Below are 17,267 nucleotides of genomic sequence, written 5' to 3'. Positions count from 1 at the left end.
TACGTACATGGCACTGTTCACACATGTAGGTACATAGTATCTGGCTAGCAGCCAATTAGTTACGCCCATACTATTCGACTAGGCGGGCTATAACTGCTGCCCTCTATTTGCTGTAAGTGCTGAATTTTTGGAGGAGATCTGTATTGCATTCATATATTTCTATATTAGTATATGGACCCACAAGCATGAGTACCTTTGACATGGATTGTGGGCAACCGTATTCTGGCCATAATCCCATCTAATACCTCATATATATATATATATATATATATATATATATATATATATATATATATATATATATATATATATATATATATATATATATATATATATATATATATATATATATATATATATATATATATATATATATATATATATATATATATATATATAACATAACATTTTATACAGGATGCAGCCAGGCCCCTTAATATAGGCCTTGTATATTGGAGTCCCCGTCCCTGTATGGTGCACTTAGATAGTACTGGGCAGCCCGCTTAGTCGAATAGTATGGGTGTAACTAATAGGCTGCTAGCCAGATACTGTGCACCTACATGTGTGAATGACGCCCCATACAAGCCATCTGTGTGCAATTTTACCAATTTTATCATCAGGAAACCACCCTCTCCATCGATTGGAGTTGTGTGAGTGATTTGCTTTTCTTGCACCTGTGACACCTCCACCTTATTGGGGGGCTTTGCTGCATCCTGGTAGTGCATTAGTTCCCGGTGAGGTTATAACTGCTGCCTTCTCTTTGCTGTGCTGAATTTTTGGAGGAGATTTTTATCCCTCTTTTTGTTGCTTTTTTATACTTCTCCAAGATCACTAAGAAAAAAACAGAGCTGCCTTTCAGATGATGTTGTTCCCTCTCAGCCTGATGATGTAGGGGACAATGATACTTTGAAGTCAATGATATGTAAAATACCGAAGTCCAATCGCATTTTCCTGACAAGAAAACGTCCTAACATAAATGGTGATATTCCGTTTCTGAACGCACCTGACGTAATTTCTCCATCTCCCTGTAAGGCAGCTGGTGATACTGTAACCCTTCACTTCTCATCTTCCTTCCTATCCGCCTGACTTCTTTTCCATCAATAAATAACATTTGCACACCTGCAACATGTAGAAAGAAAATTCATCATTTTCCAGCAGGAATCACCAGCCAAAAGGTGTTAAAGTTGCAATTTAGTGGAAACATGTAGATATCATGTATGTGGTAGCATAACATGCACAAATAAATTATGACAAAATTCACACCAGGTTTGTCATCTTTATTTTTAGGAACAGACAAAATAAATTAATTTCAAGAACAGATGTGTTACACAACTGATGCAGAAGGCCCCGTTGACTACTATGGGGCCGTCTGGGTTATATTATATTTTTAAAATTGAAGTAAACGTTTTGAATTCCACACTTTTCCTTCCATTCTAAAACGAACATTACGGAAAACAGGAAGACCCCACAATAACCAGCGTGGTCCCTCTGCTTCCGTTTGCCACAGTTTATGGAAAACATCTGTTTATTTTTAATGATTCCATTTGTTCTTTTTTATTATAAACAGAAAAGTAAATGTCATGATGCAAACGGGCACGTCTCCTTAGGCCTCAGTCAGACATCAGTGTTGCACATATGTGTTCTATTCGTATTTTTCACAGAACACGAACACATTATAATCTATGGGGTTATTCACTTGTATGAGTTCTTCACAGGCCATGACCGGCTGCGGTGCCTCCTCTTTCGGCCATCTTTGTCCTCTTTCTTCTGAAGCCGGGGGTGCATGACGTGCCCTACGTCATGCACACACGACAGAATTTTGGTCCCACTTATGCGCACTACAATACTTTGATATGCTCTGCTCAGGGAAGATCAAAGTGCACCTGCACAGGACCTCAATGCCGGCACATGTGTGCATGATATAGTACACGTCATGCACCCAGGCTTCAGAAGAAGGAGGACAAAGATGGCCTAAAGAGGAGGCGCTGCAGCCGGAGAACGCAGACACCCATCTGACCAGTCCGCACCATACTGATAATTTAGGCAAGTATTATACAGTCATTTTTACGTTCTACACTGTGGACTGGGCTCTTATATACAACATGTTAGAATGCTGTATATAAGAGCCCACTGGTGGTGGCCGCAGCTTATAGGCCCCAAATCTGGTGACAACATACACTGTACGCACCAGACTTACCTTTCATAAAAGTGGAGTACAAAATATAAAAGTTTGGAAACTTTCTTTCCAGAAAACGCTCATATTTTGCATTCAGAATTTTGGCTTTGGAAGTGACCAAAGAGACCACGCCTTGTGACTTCTGGCTGGTTGACAAGTGGCACGGCTGGTACCTGGGAAGACAAAGGGCACAGAGCTGTGATTAATGGGCACACAGTGGATGACAGCTGTCGGGAACTTTTAGCTATGAGAATTTCAGCCTCTCAATAAAAACAACATTTTTGTTTCATTCATTGAAAACAAAGCCAAAGAAAACGTTCACAGGAAAAAAAAAAAAAAGTAGTGGGTACACTCAAGGGAGTAATGGTTGGTTATGTTTGTTTTTTATTTATTTTATTTTCATATGACAAAAATAATTATATTCATCCCATATTTCCATACACATGCATGCTCGGTTCAGCTGAGTGTGCATGTGTTGCCAATGGGGAGAGGGAAGTGAGCAGCTCCCGGACAGCTCCGTCTGTGGTTTGTCTCCCATGGGTTCATAAGAGCAGGCTACTCCCCTCTCCCAGGCACAAGTCAAAAAATGCAAGACCATCACAAGCATTACATAGTCAGCCCCTTATTGGTTCACCCTTTTATTTTTTGCCCCTTTGTTTTTTCCTCCTCTCTTTCTGAGATCCATAACTTATTTTTTTGCATGCCAAGCTGTATTTTTTAATGGTAATATTTTGGGGCACATACAACACTTTGATCGCTTTTTGTTGCACTTTTATGGGGTGTACAGCGATCAAAAAAACCCCCAATTCTGGCATTTCCGTTTGTTTTCTGCTTTTCACCGTGTATGTACGGGTTGAACAATTTTATATTTGTTACATCGGATCTCCGCTGATGCGGACGTATTAGATGTGTTTTACTTTTTATTGCTAAACTCTGAAAAGGGGGTAGATTCAAACTTTTTTTAAAAACTTTTATTTCTTCATTTCCTCTACTTCCCTCCGGAGACGTTACCGGTGATCATATGTTCTACATACTGCAGTAGTGCAGTACAAAGGTAAGTCTGAGATGGCAGCGATGGGTGGCGATTCTGCGGGCCAATGGGTGGGATCCCATTAGCACCTAATGATCACATGTGGGGTGGAAGAATATGGGAGTCCAAACCAGCACATACCCCAGATCAAGCTCCTTACATCCCCGCATGGTGTCATACTACATCAGAAAGGAGCAGAGGATAAACCAACAGCCGCTGTGAGGATGGCCATCAATACTCCGGCACCCCCTGCCCGGCTGATTCCAGGGGCGGTAATGATCCAGGATCTGCGGCCTCTTCACTTCTCACCACGTCCTTCTGCACATTTTGCGGGGTCTTTCCTGACACTGCAGCTTAGTGCTATTCAGTAAATTGTAGTAGCAGACATGACTGTTACTAGAGGCACAGGGCTGAGCTGCTAAAGTGAGGAAAGGCTACACAATTCAGAAATTTGCTTAAACAATCTGTGCTCTATTTTAGCATTTTACCCAAACTGCGGGTCTGATGCCAGCCATAGAATGCAGAGCTGGTCTAATATCACAGTGTATGAGGAGGTGCAGCGCCCACCACAGGTGGCAGACAGGCAGTGCAGGTGCAAGAATACCCATACATGTCAGTCATTAGTTATCACAATCCTGCTGACTGAGCCTGGCACACAATCACTGACAGCACTGTGCTCACTACTAATAACAGTCCTGCTGACTGAGCTTGGCACACAATGACTGACAGCACTGTGCCCATTAGTAATAACAGCCCTGCTGAGTGAGACTGCACGCAATGACTGACAACACTGTGCCAATTAGTAATGACTGACAGCACTGTGCCCACTAGTAAGGACAACCCCACTGACTGAGCCTGGCACACAATCACTGACAGCACTGTGCCCATTAGTAGCGACAGTCCTGCTGACGGATCTTGGCACATAATGACTGACAGCATTGTGCCCATTAGTAATAACAGCCCTGCTGACTGAGCCTGGCACACAATCACTGACAGCACTGTACCCATTAGTAACAACAGTTCTGCTGACTGACCTTGGCACACAATGACTGACAGCACTGTGCCCACTAGTAAAGACAACCCCACTGACTGAGCATGGCACACAATCACGGACAGCACTGTGCCCATTAGTAACGACTGACAGCACTGTGCCCACTAGTAATAACAGCCCTGCTGAGTGAGACTGCACGCAATGACTGACAACACTGTGCCCATTAGTAATGACTGACAGCACTGTGCCCACTAGTAAGGACAACCCCACTGACTGAGCCTGGCACACAATCATTGACAGCACTGTGCCCATTGGTAATAACAGCCCTGCTGAGTAAGACTGCACACAATGACTGACAATGACAACACTGTGCCCATTAGTAACAACTGACAACACTGTGCGCACTAGTAAGGACAACCCCACTGACTGAGCCTGCACACATTCACTGACAGCACTGTACCCATTAGTAACAACAGTCCTCTTGACTGAGCTTGGCACACAATGACTGACAGCACTGTGCCCACTACTAATGACATCCCTGCTGACTGAGTCTGGCCCACAATTACTGACAGCACTGTGCCCATTGGTAATAACAGCCTTTCTGACTGAGCTTGGCACACAATGACTGACAGCACTGTGCCCATTAGTAATAACAGCCCTGCTGAGTGAGACTGCACACAATGACTGACAGCACTGTGCCCATTAGTAATAACAGCCCTGCTGAGTGAGACTGCACGCAATGACTGACAGCACTGTGCCCATTAGTAATAACAGCCCTGCTGAGTGAGACTGCACGCAATGACTGACAGCACTGTGCCCATTAGTAATAACAGCCCTGCTGAGTGAGACTGCACGCAATGACTGACAGCACTGTGCCCACTAGTAAAGACAACCCCACTGACTGAGCATGGCACACAATCACTGACAGCACTGTGCCCAATAGTAACGACAGTCCTGCTGACTGAGCTTGGCACACAATGACTGACAGCACTGTGCCCATTAGTAATAACAGCCCTGCTGAGTGAGACTGCACGCAATGACTGACAGCACTGTGCCCATTAGTAATAACAGCCCTCCTGAGTGAGACTGCACGCAATGACTGACAGCACTGTGCCCATTAGTAATAACAGCCCTGCTGAGTGAGACTGCACGCAATGACTGACAGCACTGTGCCCACTAGTAAAGACAACCCCACTGACTGAGCATGGCACACAATCACTGACAGCACTGTGCCCAATAGTAACGACAGTCCTGCTGACTGAGCTTGGCACATAATGACTGACAGCACTGTGCCCATTAGTAATAAAAGCCCTGCTCACTTCAGCCTGGCACACAATCACTGACAGCACTGTGACCATTGGTAATGACAGCCCTGCTAACTGAGCCTGCACACAATCACTGACAGCACTGTACCCATTAGTAAAAACAGTCCTGCTGACTGAGCTTGGCACACAATGACTGACTGCACTGTGCCCACTAGTAAAGACAACCCCACTGACTGAGCATGGCAGACAATGACTGACAGCACTGTACCCATTAGTAATGACTGACAGCAATGTGCTCATTAATAATGACAGCCCTGCTGACTGAGCCTGGCACACAATGACTTACAGCACTGTGCCCATTGGTAATGACAGTCCTGCTGACTGAGCCTGGCACACAGTGAGTGAAAGACTGTGCCCATTAGTAATGACAGCTCTGCTGAGTGAGCCTGGCACACAGTGACTGACAGCACTGTACCCATTAGTAATGACTGACAGCACTGTGCCCACCAGCTGCCTCCCGTGCTCTCGTACTCACAGCATTACTAGGCATTTCCTCAGCCGCCGGCCCCCTCCATCCAGCAGCAGCCGGCACGTCCCTGCCCTGTACAGCGCCATGTTCTAGGAGGAGAACCCGCCTGTCATCAGCTACAAGGTCGATAAGCGGAGGTCACGTGCAAAGGTCACATCACGTGATCACTGCTCTGGGCAGCCATGTTAGTTGTGGGCACAAAGTGGTAGACATTGGTCCTTCTAAGCTAAAGGACCTTTGATGTTGTCACGACTCGCATGTGATGTGATGTGATGGAGCACTTTAGGCTCGGCCTGCGCTAATCTGAAGGATATGTATTTTTCGGCTTCTGTACATTATTGATACCTTTCGGCCGCCGTACACTGCACTACTGATTATTGTAGTTTGACTTTTTACTCTTCAACTGAAATAAATACTGAGAAAACGACATTTTTCTACAACTACAACATTGGGACAGATTTTTTCATAAAGAGGTAAAAAATAAAAGTATGTTTTGTTGCACATAACAACAAATCACTTTATAGCTTTCATTTTACCAGGACTGTTTAAGAAATGATAGCTGAGCTCTGATTAGTTGCTATGGGCAACAAGGCTTTCACACATCACTCCGTGTGACGCCGCAGGAACGAGGAAGCTCTCCTTACCTGCCTCCCGGCCGCTATACGGAAGGAAGGAGGTGGGCGGGATGTTACGTCCCGCTCATCTCCGCCCCTCCGCTTCTATTGGGCGACGGTTCAGTGACGCACCTTAGAAAGGAGGCGGTTCGCCGGTCACAGCGACGTCGCCCGGGCAGCGATTTGCCCGTGTCGCACAACAGATGGGGCCGGGTACCAACGCTAGCGATATCGGTACCGATATCGCAGCGTGTAAAGCCCGCTTTAGAGTCTCCCTTCAACCTTAAAAACTATGATATTATGATACTTGTGGTATCAGGGGTCCTACTGTATTAATTAGCATTATTAGCCAATGGTGGACACAGACAGAAGGCCCCTCATAAGGACAGTATATGGACCCTTTGCAACCCAAGAGCTCATCATAATGCACAATTCCACCTGCTTTGGAGGTAGAAGTGTTCCCCTGACCTCTTGGGCCCCTATTTGGCCGCACAGGTTGCACCAATATGTCCGCCCTTTAGTTAGACCCATACTCTACAGTATATTTGGGGACAGGACATGGTTATCATAGAAGCTGTATTGCCTACCATGCAGGAGTATCTCTCCACACCACTCCACATGGCCCGCTCAGATGGGAGATCAATATCGTAAGTGCACTTTCATACCAGATATGAAAATATACATAATTGTTTATCCAAGGCTATAATCAGCTCATATTGTTCCTAAGGAAGTGAACAGAACCTGAGAAACACCAGTCTAAGGTATGTGCCCACGATCAGGACTCACTGCGTTCTGGATGCAGCGGGTCCTGACCTGCAGGGTGGCCCATCTGATGCCCCCACAGGGTCTCAGCGCTACTCGTCACCAAGCCAGTGGTATTTGGGGTTGCTGTGAATGGCCTGACCCGTCTCCGTGAGCCTGTCGGTGTCAATGAAAGGTGCAAGGTGCCAAATATAGGGGATGATGGGGGTTTGCTTTGCAGCGCCACCTGTGGTATGCGGCCAACGATTAGCCACCGCTGCGAGATGTTGCTCTCTTCTGGGGCGAATGGTAAAGCAGCTCAGATGGTTCAGCTCCCCACAGGCAGAGCTAGGCCCCAGGGAGCACGATGGTGGGGGAGGTAGCAGGCAATAATGCTGGAGCGCGGGGCGCCGACGCCGGAAATGACAGGACGACACCAGGGCTGTGGACAAAGTTGTTTTACTCACAGTCAGGTCGTCACCCTTGGAGTGCCGGTTTCCGCCATGATGGGCGCCAGCCGATCCCGGATGATTCAGAGTCCACCACCGGTGTTGTGGAGTGTGAGACCTTCCTTCCTTGCGCTCTGAAGTGTGGATCCCCGTGGCGTGAAGCTGCTTGGGGGCTCCTGTGTTTGGTAATTAAGTTCCTGTCCCGTTCACAGGCAGCGCAAATCAAATGTAGGCCTGACCGTGGTGCTGACTCCTGACTCTATATGCTGCTGTGCCCAGGGACCTTTGTGGTGGGCAATGGGACATGAAATCTCCCTTCCTGGCAGATTCTGATGGCGCAACATGGAGTATACGCCACCCTAGGGTCTGCACCCTGACTGCGCCGGTCTGTTAGGCTCACCCCTCGGCTACCGTGTTGCTCCTTTGTCTCACCAGCTCCATCGGTCGTCTCCTGCTTCTTTCAGTCTGCCTGGTCCTATCTGAGGGAGCTCCGAAGCATTACCCTTAGTCGCCGTGGTTTTGTGAGTCCCTGATGTCCTGGCACTCTCTTCCTCTTTGCTCCCCAAGGGATCTCTAAAGCACTCCCCTCGATCAGTCTCTCTGAGGAAGCTCTGAAGCATGTCCCTCAGCGACCCTGCTTCTCCTTCGTCCCAGACTCTTCTCAGGTAAAAGTTTGTGTGTTCCTCACTTCCCTAGTGCTGCCCCCACCTTTCTGATGACTCACTAGTGATTGGGAAAGTCCCATTGCTATGGTGACCACCTCTAGCCCAGTTCCAGTGGGAAAGTACCTAAAGTGTGTGTTGTGTAAGTGGTGAACACCAGTGGTTAACCTCTTCCTTACCCGGGATGAGTACTGCACCTTTAGTGAGATGCAATACCCTGTGGCGACTGACGCCTCAGGGGTGTAACATGTCTCCTCCGCAGGAGAACACAAGAGATCACAGCTGCTTGTACCAACGATCAGGGTTCAGTGCGCTGCGGTGTCTCGCTTGTGTTCTCCCTACAGAGGACGCATGCAAATCCACAGCAAACAATTGACAAGTTGCGGTCTGGAAAAATGCACCGCAGGTCAGTATTTGATGCGGAAAAAACAAGCACACTGGTCACGGGACTTCTACAAATCCCATCCACTATGACTGTACTGCAGAACACTGCCTTTTGGACGCAGCTGAAGTATGCTACATCCAAAACGCTGCAAACACTGATCATGGGGACACACCCTAAGATAGCAGTGCTGCAAAAAGTAAGCGCCATCAGAAAGCAGTTTGCGGGCAGGTAGAGTTGATCAAAAGGGAGGAGGTAGTTTCTGGTAAAGCACAATATTTGGGTTAATTCAGGCAGTCAGGTGTTGGGATGCTTGAGGTATGGCTTGGAGAAGGACCTGGAAAGGGATTTTGCCCTTTATCTTGAAAGACTTCAGGGTGGCACGGTGTCCCAGTGGTTAGCATTGCAGTCTTGCAGAGCTGGGTCCTGGGTTTAACTCCCACCATGGACAATATCTGCAAGGAGTTTGGATGTTCTTTCCGTGTTTGCGTGGGTTTCCTCCCACACTCCAAAAACATACCGATAGGGAATTTAGATTGTGAGCACCAATAGGGACAGTGTTGCCAATGTATGTAAAGTGCTGTGGAATTAATAGCGCTATATAAATGAATAAATATTATTATTGTGGCTATGCTATCTTTGTCATACTCGCCATTGAGAGATATATTATACTTCCTCATTGACTTCCATCAGTCCATTCACACCAGGGTCGGCTCCAGGTTTTTGTGGCCCCGGGCGGAAGAGTCCCAGTGGGCCCCATCCTCACGCAGACACACACAGATACGTACATATACATATTTAAAGACAAACTCACAAAAATACATATAAACAGACAAATCTATACAGTCATATACACTGACATACATAGATACACATCATACATGCATACAGACAGACACACACAGCTCTGCTGCATACATGCAGAAACACACACTGCTCTGCTACATACATACAGACACACCCACCCACACACACACACACTGCTCTGCTGCATACATACAGACAGACACACACTGCTCTGCTGCATACATACAGACACCCACACACACACACACACTGCTCTGCTGCATACATACACACACTGCTCTGCTGCATACATACATACAGACAGACAGGCACACTGCTCTGCTGCATACATACAGACACACACTGCTCTGCTGCATACATACAGACACACACACTGCTCTGCTGCATACATACACACACACTGCTCTGCTGCATACATACATACAGACACACACTGCTACAGACAGACAGACACACACTGCTCTGCTGCATACATACAGACAGACACACACACACTGCTCTGCTGCATACATACATACAGACACACACACTGCTCTGCTGCATACATACATACAGACACACATACTGCTCTGCTGCATACATACATACAGACAGACACACACACACACACGCGGCTCTGCGGGGATCACACACGCGGCTCTCCGGGGCCCACACACGCAGCTCTGCGGGGCCCACACATGCAGCTCTGCGGGGCCCACACACGCTGCTCTGTGGGGCCCACACACGCGGCTCTGCGGGGCCCACACACGCGGCTCCGGGGGCCAGCACATACGGCTTTGGGGAGAGGAGGGGGGGCAGGGCAGGGCATACATCTCGGGGGGGGAGAAGCCCATACAGTTCACCAGGGACCATAAATCGGGGAGCGAGGAGGGCACATACAGATCGAGGGGGGGGGGGGGGTGTACCACATACTGCTCTGGTAACGGTGGAGAGCGGACCCACACAGCGCCGAAGGGAAGCCCTGTGCTGGGGGTCGCTAGCTGGCACTGCACCTCCTTTATCTGTGGGACTGAGCAGGACGCTGCGCGGTAGCTCCGCCCACAGATGAAGTTCAAACCAGGAGAACGCAGCAAACGCTGTGGTCTGCGCGCCCTAAAGGGACGGCAGCCGCAGATTCCTGCCAAGGACTGCAGTCCCCGGAGCTCGGCCCGGGGGCAGTAGAACTGACTAAGGCGAGTGGGCCCCGGCCCAGGGGCAGCAGAACTGACGAGGCCGAGTGGGCCCCGCAGCTCTCCAGGGCCCTGGCATTTGCCCGGGTGTGCCGGGTGCTGACGCCGGCCCTGATTCACACTCTGGGTTTTACTAAGTGGCTTTCTTATAACTATGGAATTTGTCACGCAGAGAATAAAAATACTCCGTCTCAGGCCCCCTTCACACGTCAGTGATTCTGGTACATTTGTGCTTTTTTTTTTTATACGTACCAGAATCATTGACATATACGCAGACCCATTATAATCAATGGGTCTGCTCACACATCAGTGATTTTTCACTGAACGTGTCTCCGTGCAGCGTACATGCGTGTCCGTGATTCTGCACAGAGACAAGTCCGTTTTTTTCTGGCATCACTGATGACCCATGGACCACACTATGGTGTGATTCGTGTGTGATCCGTGAAACACGTACCAGAAAAACACTGACATATAAAATAATATTTTCCATTAACATTTTCCACTCACCTTGCCAGCAACGCGCTGTGCAGCCTCTGCTGTTTGCAGCTCCTGCCCGGCTCATGAATATTCATGAAAGCAGGAACAGCCGACCCGGAAATAGCTGCTGAGAGCGGTGGGCGGACGCTGCAGAGCTGAGGAGTTCAGCATCATGGACAGCAGGAGCTAAGGGAGGTGAGTAATGTCCATATGCAATCACGGATCACGGATTGCACATGGACAACCCACGTGTGCCATGAATCACGGAAGGAACACGGAGGGACATGTGCGTGTTTTACACGTCAGTGGAGAACGTCAGTGTTTTTCACTGACGTGTGAAGGGGGCCTCACTGTGATTCCTCTACTTTATATCCAGATGTTCATGAAACATGGTCTGCGCATGGGCTGTGATGTGGGGACTGGCAGCAGGACTGAGCTGAGCTCATTATTTTCACATACAGTATGCCAAAGGGGCTGTTGACAGCGACTTAATAGACCTGTGGCTAGTCCGTACATCACGGTCCACCCACAGACCATGGTGCACAGATGTCTGAATGAGGACTTTGGCCTTTTCTGTCGCGGGCGGAGGAGGGGACGCTGCGCTCTCCCACTGCTCCGGTCCGGCTGCTGCTGCTGCTGCTCGGTGGTGGCTCGAGCGGTAGGCCGGATCCCGGGGACTCAAGCGGCGCTCCTCGCCTGTGAGTGAAAAGGGGGGAATTGATTGTGGAGATTTGATTTTGTCCGTGACGCCACCCACGGTTGTGGTGAGATTAGTGACACCACCGCTGCTCTGGACGGGGATCCCGGGAGCGATGACAGGGAGCAACCTGGATGTTAGTTCTCCCCTCCGTGGGTAGGGGGGTTGGTTGTCCCGGGGCCCGGTGAGGGGGTAGGCATGGATGGCAGGCGGGTTACAGGGCCTGGTGAGGTGCAGGGTCGCGGGGGCAGCGCTGTGCCGCACGGCACGGTGGTACTCACTCAGCCAATGATGAACACAGAGTCTCCGGTAAAACAAATGGCTGGATGGACGGGTCCCACAGGCGGCTGCGGTGTTTCTCCTCCCGGCAGGTTGATGGTGACTGCCTTTCCCTGCACCTGTGTAGTGTGTACAGTTCCAATGGGTTCCCACCGGTAACCCGCTCCCCAGCTTGGATATGTGCTGAAGGAGCCCCTTTTGCCCGCAGGCTCTGGCCCTGGGAACTTTAGCCTTGGCGGTGACTGTGTTTCCCTCTAATGGTTGGACTGTTGCCTTCTATCGGGACTTGGCTGCTGGGAAACCCAGGAGGTTCCCTTCGCTAACGGATTTGACAAATTGCACGGCAACTCCTAGCCTTGTCGAGGTCCGTAAGCCCCTGCCGGATGGTGCTGGCTTCTCTTTGCGTACCGGTCCGGTACCGCCGGGCCACCGCCCGTCCACGGTCCTTACGGCTAGCTCCAATAGGCCTCTCCTGCAGACGGTCACCACCGTCTGCCAACCTTGCTGTTCCATCCGGACCACACACCCGGACCACTTTCTGTCTGCTCCTTTACCACTTCACTCCTTCCACTTCAAACTCTAAAACTCAACTTTTCTAAACTGACTCTTTTTCCCGCCTCCAGGACTGTGAACTCCTCGATGGGCGGGACCAACCACCTGGCCCACCCCCTGGTGTGAACATCAGCCCTTGGAGGAAGGCAACAAGGGTTTTTGTCTGACTTAGGTGTGCCTGACCGGGAGTATGGGGTGTGTTGGTGTAGTGCTTGTGACGTCCTGGCTTGTCCAGGGCGCCACATTTCTCTTTACCGAGCCATTTTATCATTTCTATTTCTCCATTACTCACGGTTTTGGTGTTTTTTGGAGGGTGGCACATTCTTATAATAATAATAATAATAATAATAATAATAATAATAATAATAGTAATAATAAGTTTACTGAGGAAAAAAAAAGACGCTACACCTAGATTATTTCGCGTTTTTAAAAGAATACCATTGACTCAGGATATGCACCAATGTTGGGAGACAAAACTCACTTCTCATATGTAAAAAAATGTTGTCAGCTCACCAATCTTCTCACACTCTGGATGCAATGAATAAGGACACCTGGTCCAAAACATGTCTGTGTGACGCCCTGGCCGGGCCAGGTAGTCACAGATAGGCCCCTGCACTACACCTTTCCCCTCACAGGTGACATCAGCCAACCTCAAAACCCTAGTCACTTCCCCTCAGGGCTAGATGGATACACCAGGGGGCGGAACCAGGTGGTTGGAAGACGCCCACCAAGGAGTCTAGACTGCCCGGGACGGGAAAGCAGTGAGTGCGTTGTTAGAGTTCAAGTTGGAGAGGAGTGTGGGCTAGAGCTGTGTGCAGCTCCAGCAGAGGCGAGAAAACCCCAAATTGAACGGCGCCAGGGTAGGAGCCCTGGTGCCATTGGCTAGGAGGCAGACGGCGGTCTGCGTCTGCAGGAGCCGGGAAGATGGCTCGGTGCAACCGAGGTGGACAGGGTAGTGGCCCGCCGGTACCGACCCGGGGAACCGACTCGGAAACCGGAGCACACAGGGGGGTACTCGGACCCTGAAGCCAAGTCCAGAAGCGACTGGAATTGGTTAATTTACCGACTGAGGCTAGGACTAGAGGTCCTGTCCCACCCAAAGTCCCGATAGAAGACAACAGCCCACCGAGGGGGATAAAAGGCCACCGCCAGGGCTCAGAGGTCCCACGGGCCAGTGTCTGCGGGCAACGGCTCCTTAGGGCACATCCAGCCGGGAGCGGACTCCTGAAGTTGCAAGCACAGGCAGTACACCATTACACAACGGTGCAGGAGAAAGACAGAGACCAACAGCCGGGTGGGGGAACCAGCTACTGGACTGAGTTAATTAACTGATTGCGGTCTGGACTTGAGGTCCTTTCCCACCCAAAGTCCCTTATAGAAGACAACAGCCCAACGAGGGGGATAAGCAGCCACCGCCACGGCTCAGAGATCCCACGGGCCAGCGTCTGTGGGCAAACGGGCTCCTTTGCCCACATCAAGCCGGGGAGCGGACTCCTGAAGTTGCAAGTGCAGGTAGTCCAACATCTCAAACGGGTGCAGGAGAAAGGCAGAGACCACCAACTGGGTGGGGGGCCAGACTGCAGCCGGCTGCGGGCACCGACCACCATCATCTTGGTTTACCAGAGACTCGAGTGTTTCATTCTAATAGTGAGTACACCAGTGCCCTCCGGCCGCCCATCTCCCTGCACTGCCAAAACACCCACAAACGGGTCCCGGGGCCACCATCCCTGGCCACAGAGGGGTTAATAACTTGCTGCATACCATCTCCCCCGGGTGCCCCGTAACTGCAGCGGTGGTGTCCACCTTCACCACATCCCGTGGGTGGCGTCACAAACTTAAACACGGCTCCGGCCGTACACCTACGTCCCCATACCACAAATCCCCCTTTTTCAGTTGGAGCGACCACAGGACCCCTGGGTTCGGAGACCCTCGAGCCACCCACAGAAGGTCCGGATCCTAGCGGCTCGGCTGCCACCGAGCACGGGGCGGTACAGGAGTATCACCGCTGCCGATGGGAGTACCCGGGGGAGATGGAGTGGGGCAGCCAGATGACGAGTAGGGGAGGCCCCGAGACTCTGGATGGTGGAGGGTGCAGGGAAGCATGGTGCAGACTCGCAGCAGGCAGGACGCAGGGGGAGGAGCAGTGTACTCACTCAGACTGTGTGGATGTTAGTGCAACCATTAACTAGACTCTGACACAGGAGTAAACCAAGTCTCTGGGTGCCGCTGCCACTCTGGGGAACCCGTCTGGGAATCCGTTCACGTTGGTATTGCTGATGGTCCTGACCTGCCTCCATGCACTGATGTTTAGACGTTTCTGAGTGACGCCACGGCTTGAAGCTGTCGGGGGCCCGCTCCCTATACTTAAATAGAGGAGCTGTGCTCTCGACGGTGACACTTGGGATTTCAGTGTGACGCATGGGTTGGAAACCCCTACCCCCCTCGTTGTGTTGGTGCCTTCGATCTCTGAGCTCTTGGGGAAAGTTCATAAAGAGACTATCCTCCACAGGTGAATTATCAGGTTGCGTGAAGCTACTCCCTGATCTAGAGTCCAGTACCCCGCTGTGCTCGGTACCGGTCCGGTTACTAGATATTCCGCCGGTGCCGACCGTTCTCCAAAACTAAGTCTGGCACCTTTCTCCAATACCCTGCGACCGGGTCTTCGACTCCTCCGGTCCCAGAACACTGTCTGCAAACTAGCCAAAGTCTCCCCGGGATCTACAACTCCCCTAACTCCTCACTCTCTGAGGGCTACCACTTCACTGACTAAGTCCCTCCCAGCAGTCTGCCTGACCCCTAGGCGAGTGGCCCTATTCCAGCTAGACCACCCAATGGTGTGCCTGACAGGGTGTGGTGTGAGGTGACTAGGATTTGAATGCTGATGGAAGCAATACCAATAGTTAGGATCCCAGAACCATGGAGGGTGGGTTCTGCACCATAAGGAAAGGAGTGCAGTTCCCTGTGACACCCTGAAAAGGTCAGGGGCGTCACATATATTTTTGGAATAACTTTTTCTAATTTTAGCAGCTTTTGGATGCTGGATTTTTTGCTTACTTCTCGTATGTGTTTCATGTTTCTCTGTTCTCTGTTCACCACTTGGCTCTTTATTTACTAAATCTCTCACTGATAAATCCTACACAAACTATGCATGATGACCACATGTGACCCGCAGACCATTTGTCATAAAGGCTGTAGGACTTAAAAAAGCATAATGAGTTCTCATGGACAACAGCATACAGCCAATAGCTCTATAGAAATTAATACATAAAAATCTACAAGGATTGTTAATATAATAAAATAAAAACAAAACTACTTTATAAAATATTTTTTATGGTAAATGGGTTTAAAAAAAAAATAAAAAGTTTCCCTAAACAGTGTGCATTTCTTTCCAGCAGGTGGTGACACTTCCTTATCACAAACGAAACACAAGGCTCCACTATAACATTGTAATTAAACTTCCAGTTAGGTCCAGAAATATTTGGACAGTGACACAAGTTTTGTTATTTTAGCTGTTTACAAAAACATGTTCAGAAATACAATTATATATATAATATGGGCTGAAAGTGCACACTCCCAGCTGCAATATGAGAGTTTTCACATCCAAATCGGAGAAAGGGTTTAGGAATCATAGCTCTGTAATGCATAGCCTCCTCTTTTTAAAGGGACCAAAAGTAATTGGACAAGGGACTCTAAGGGCTGCAATTAACTCTGAAGGCGTCTCCCTCGTTAACCTGTAATCAATGAAGTAGTTAAAAGGTCTGGGGTTGATTACAGGTGTGTGGTTTTGCATTTGGAAGCTGTTGCTGTGACCAGACAACATGCGGTCTAAGGAACTCTCAATTGAGGTGAAGCAGAACATCCTGAGGCTGAAAAAAAAGAAAAAATCCATCAGAGAGATAGCAGACATGCTTGGAGTAGCAAAATCAACAGTCGGGTACATTCTGAGAAAAGGAATTGACTGGTGAGCTTGGGAACTCAAAAAGGCCTGGGCGTCCACGGATGACAACAGTGGTGGATGATCGCCGCATACTTTCTTTGGTGAAGAAGAACCCGTTCACAACATCAACTGAAGTCCAGAACACTCTCAGTGAAGTAGGTGTATCTGTCTCTAAGTCAACAGTAAAGAGAAGACTCCATGAAAGTAAATACAAAGGGTTCACATCTAGATGCAAACCATTCATCAATTCCAAAAATAGACAGGCCAGAGTTAAATTTGCTGAAAAACACCTCATGAAGCCAGCTCAGTTCTGGAAAAGTATTCTATGGACAGATGAGACAAAGATCAACCTGTACCAGAATGATGGGAAGAAAAAAGTTTGGAGAAGAAAGGGAACGTCACATGATCCAAGGCACACCACATCCTCTGTAAAACATGGTGGAGGCAACGTGATGGCATAGGCATGCATGGCTTTCAATGGCACTGGGTCACTTGTGTTTATTGATGACA

The 17,267-nt window shown here is 49.3% G+C and overlaps 1 protein-coding gene across 1 annotated transcript in view; it reads right to left on the bottom strand.

The window, feature by feature from the left end:
• Positions 1–6,082, bottom strand: part of LETMD1 (LETM1 domain containing 1) — a 55,420-nt gene extending 49,338 nt beyond the window's left edge. Inside the window, exons 1-3 of the mRNA XM_075334486.1 lie at positions 5,998–6,082; positions 2,198–2,349; positions 1,004–1,119 (exon numbers count right to left, since the gene is read on the bottom strand). Of these exons, the coding sequence (XP_075190601.1) occupies positions 1,004–1,119; positions 2,198–2,349; positions 5,998–6,077 (348 nt within the window). The 5' untranslated portion in view covers positions 6,078–6,082. The remainder of the gene's footprint in view (positions 1–1,003; positions 1,120–2,197; positions 2,350–5,997) is intronic.
• Between the last annotated feature and the right edge of the window lie 11,185 nt (positions 6,083–17,267).

Source organism: Anomaloglossus baeobatrachus, chromosome 2, assembly GCF_048569485.1.
Source record: "Anomaloglossus baeobatrachus isolate aAnoBae1 chromosome 2, aAnoBae1.hap1, whole genome shotgun sequence".
Taxonomy (NCBI): domain Eukaryota; kingdom Metazoa; phylum Chordata; class Amphibia; order Anura; family Aromobatidae; genus Anomaloglossus; species Anomaloglossus baeobatrachus.
Note: the sequence above shows the minus strand (reverse complement) of the source record. Positions and strands in the feature narration are given on the sequence as shown.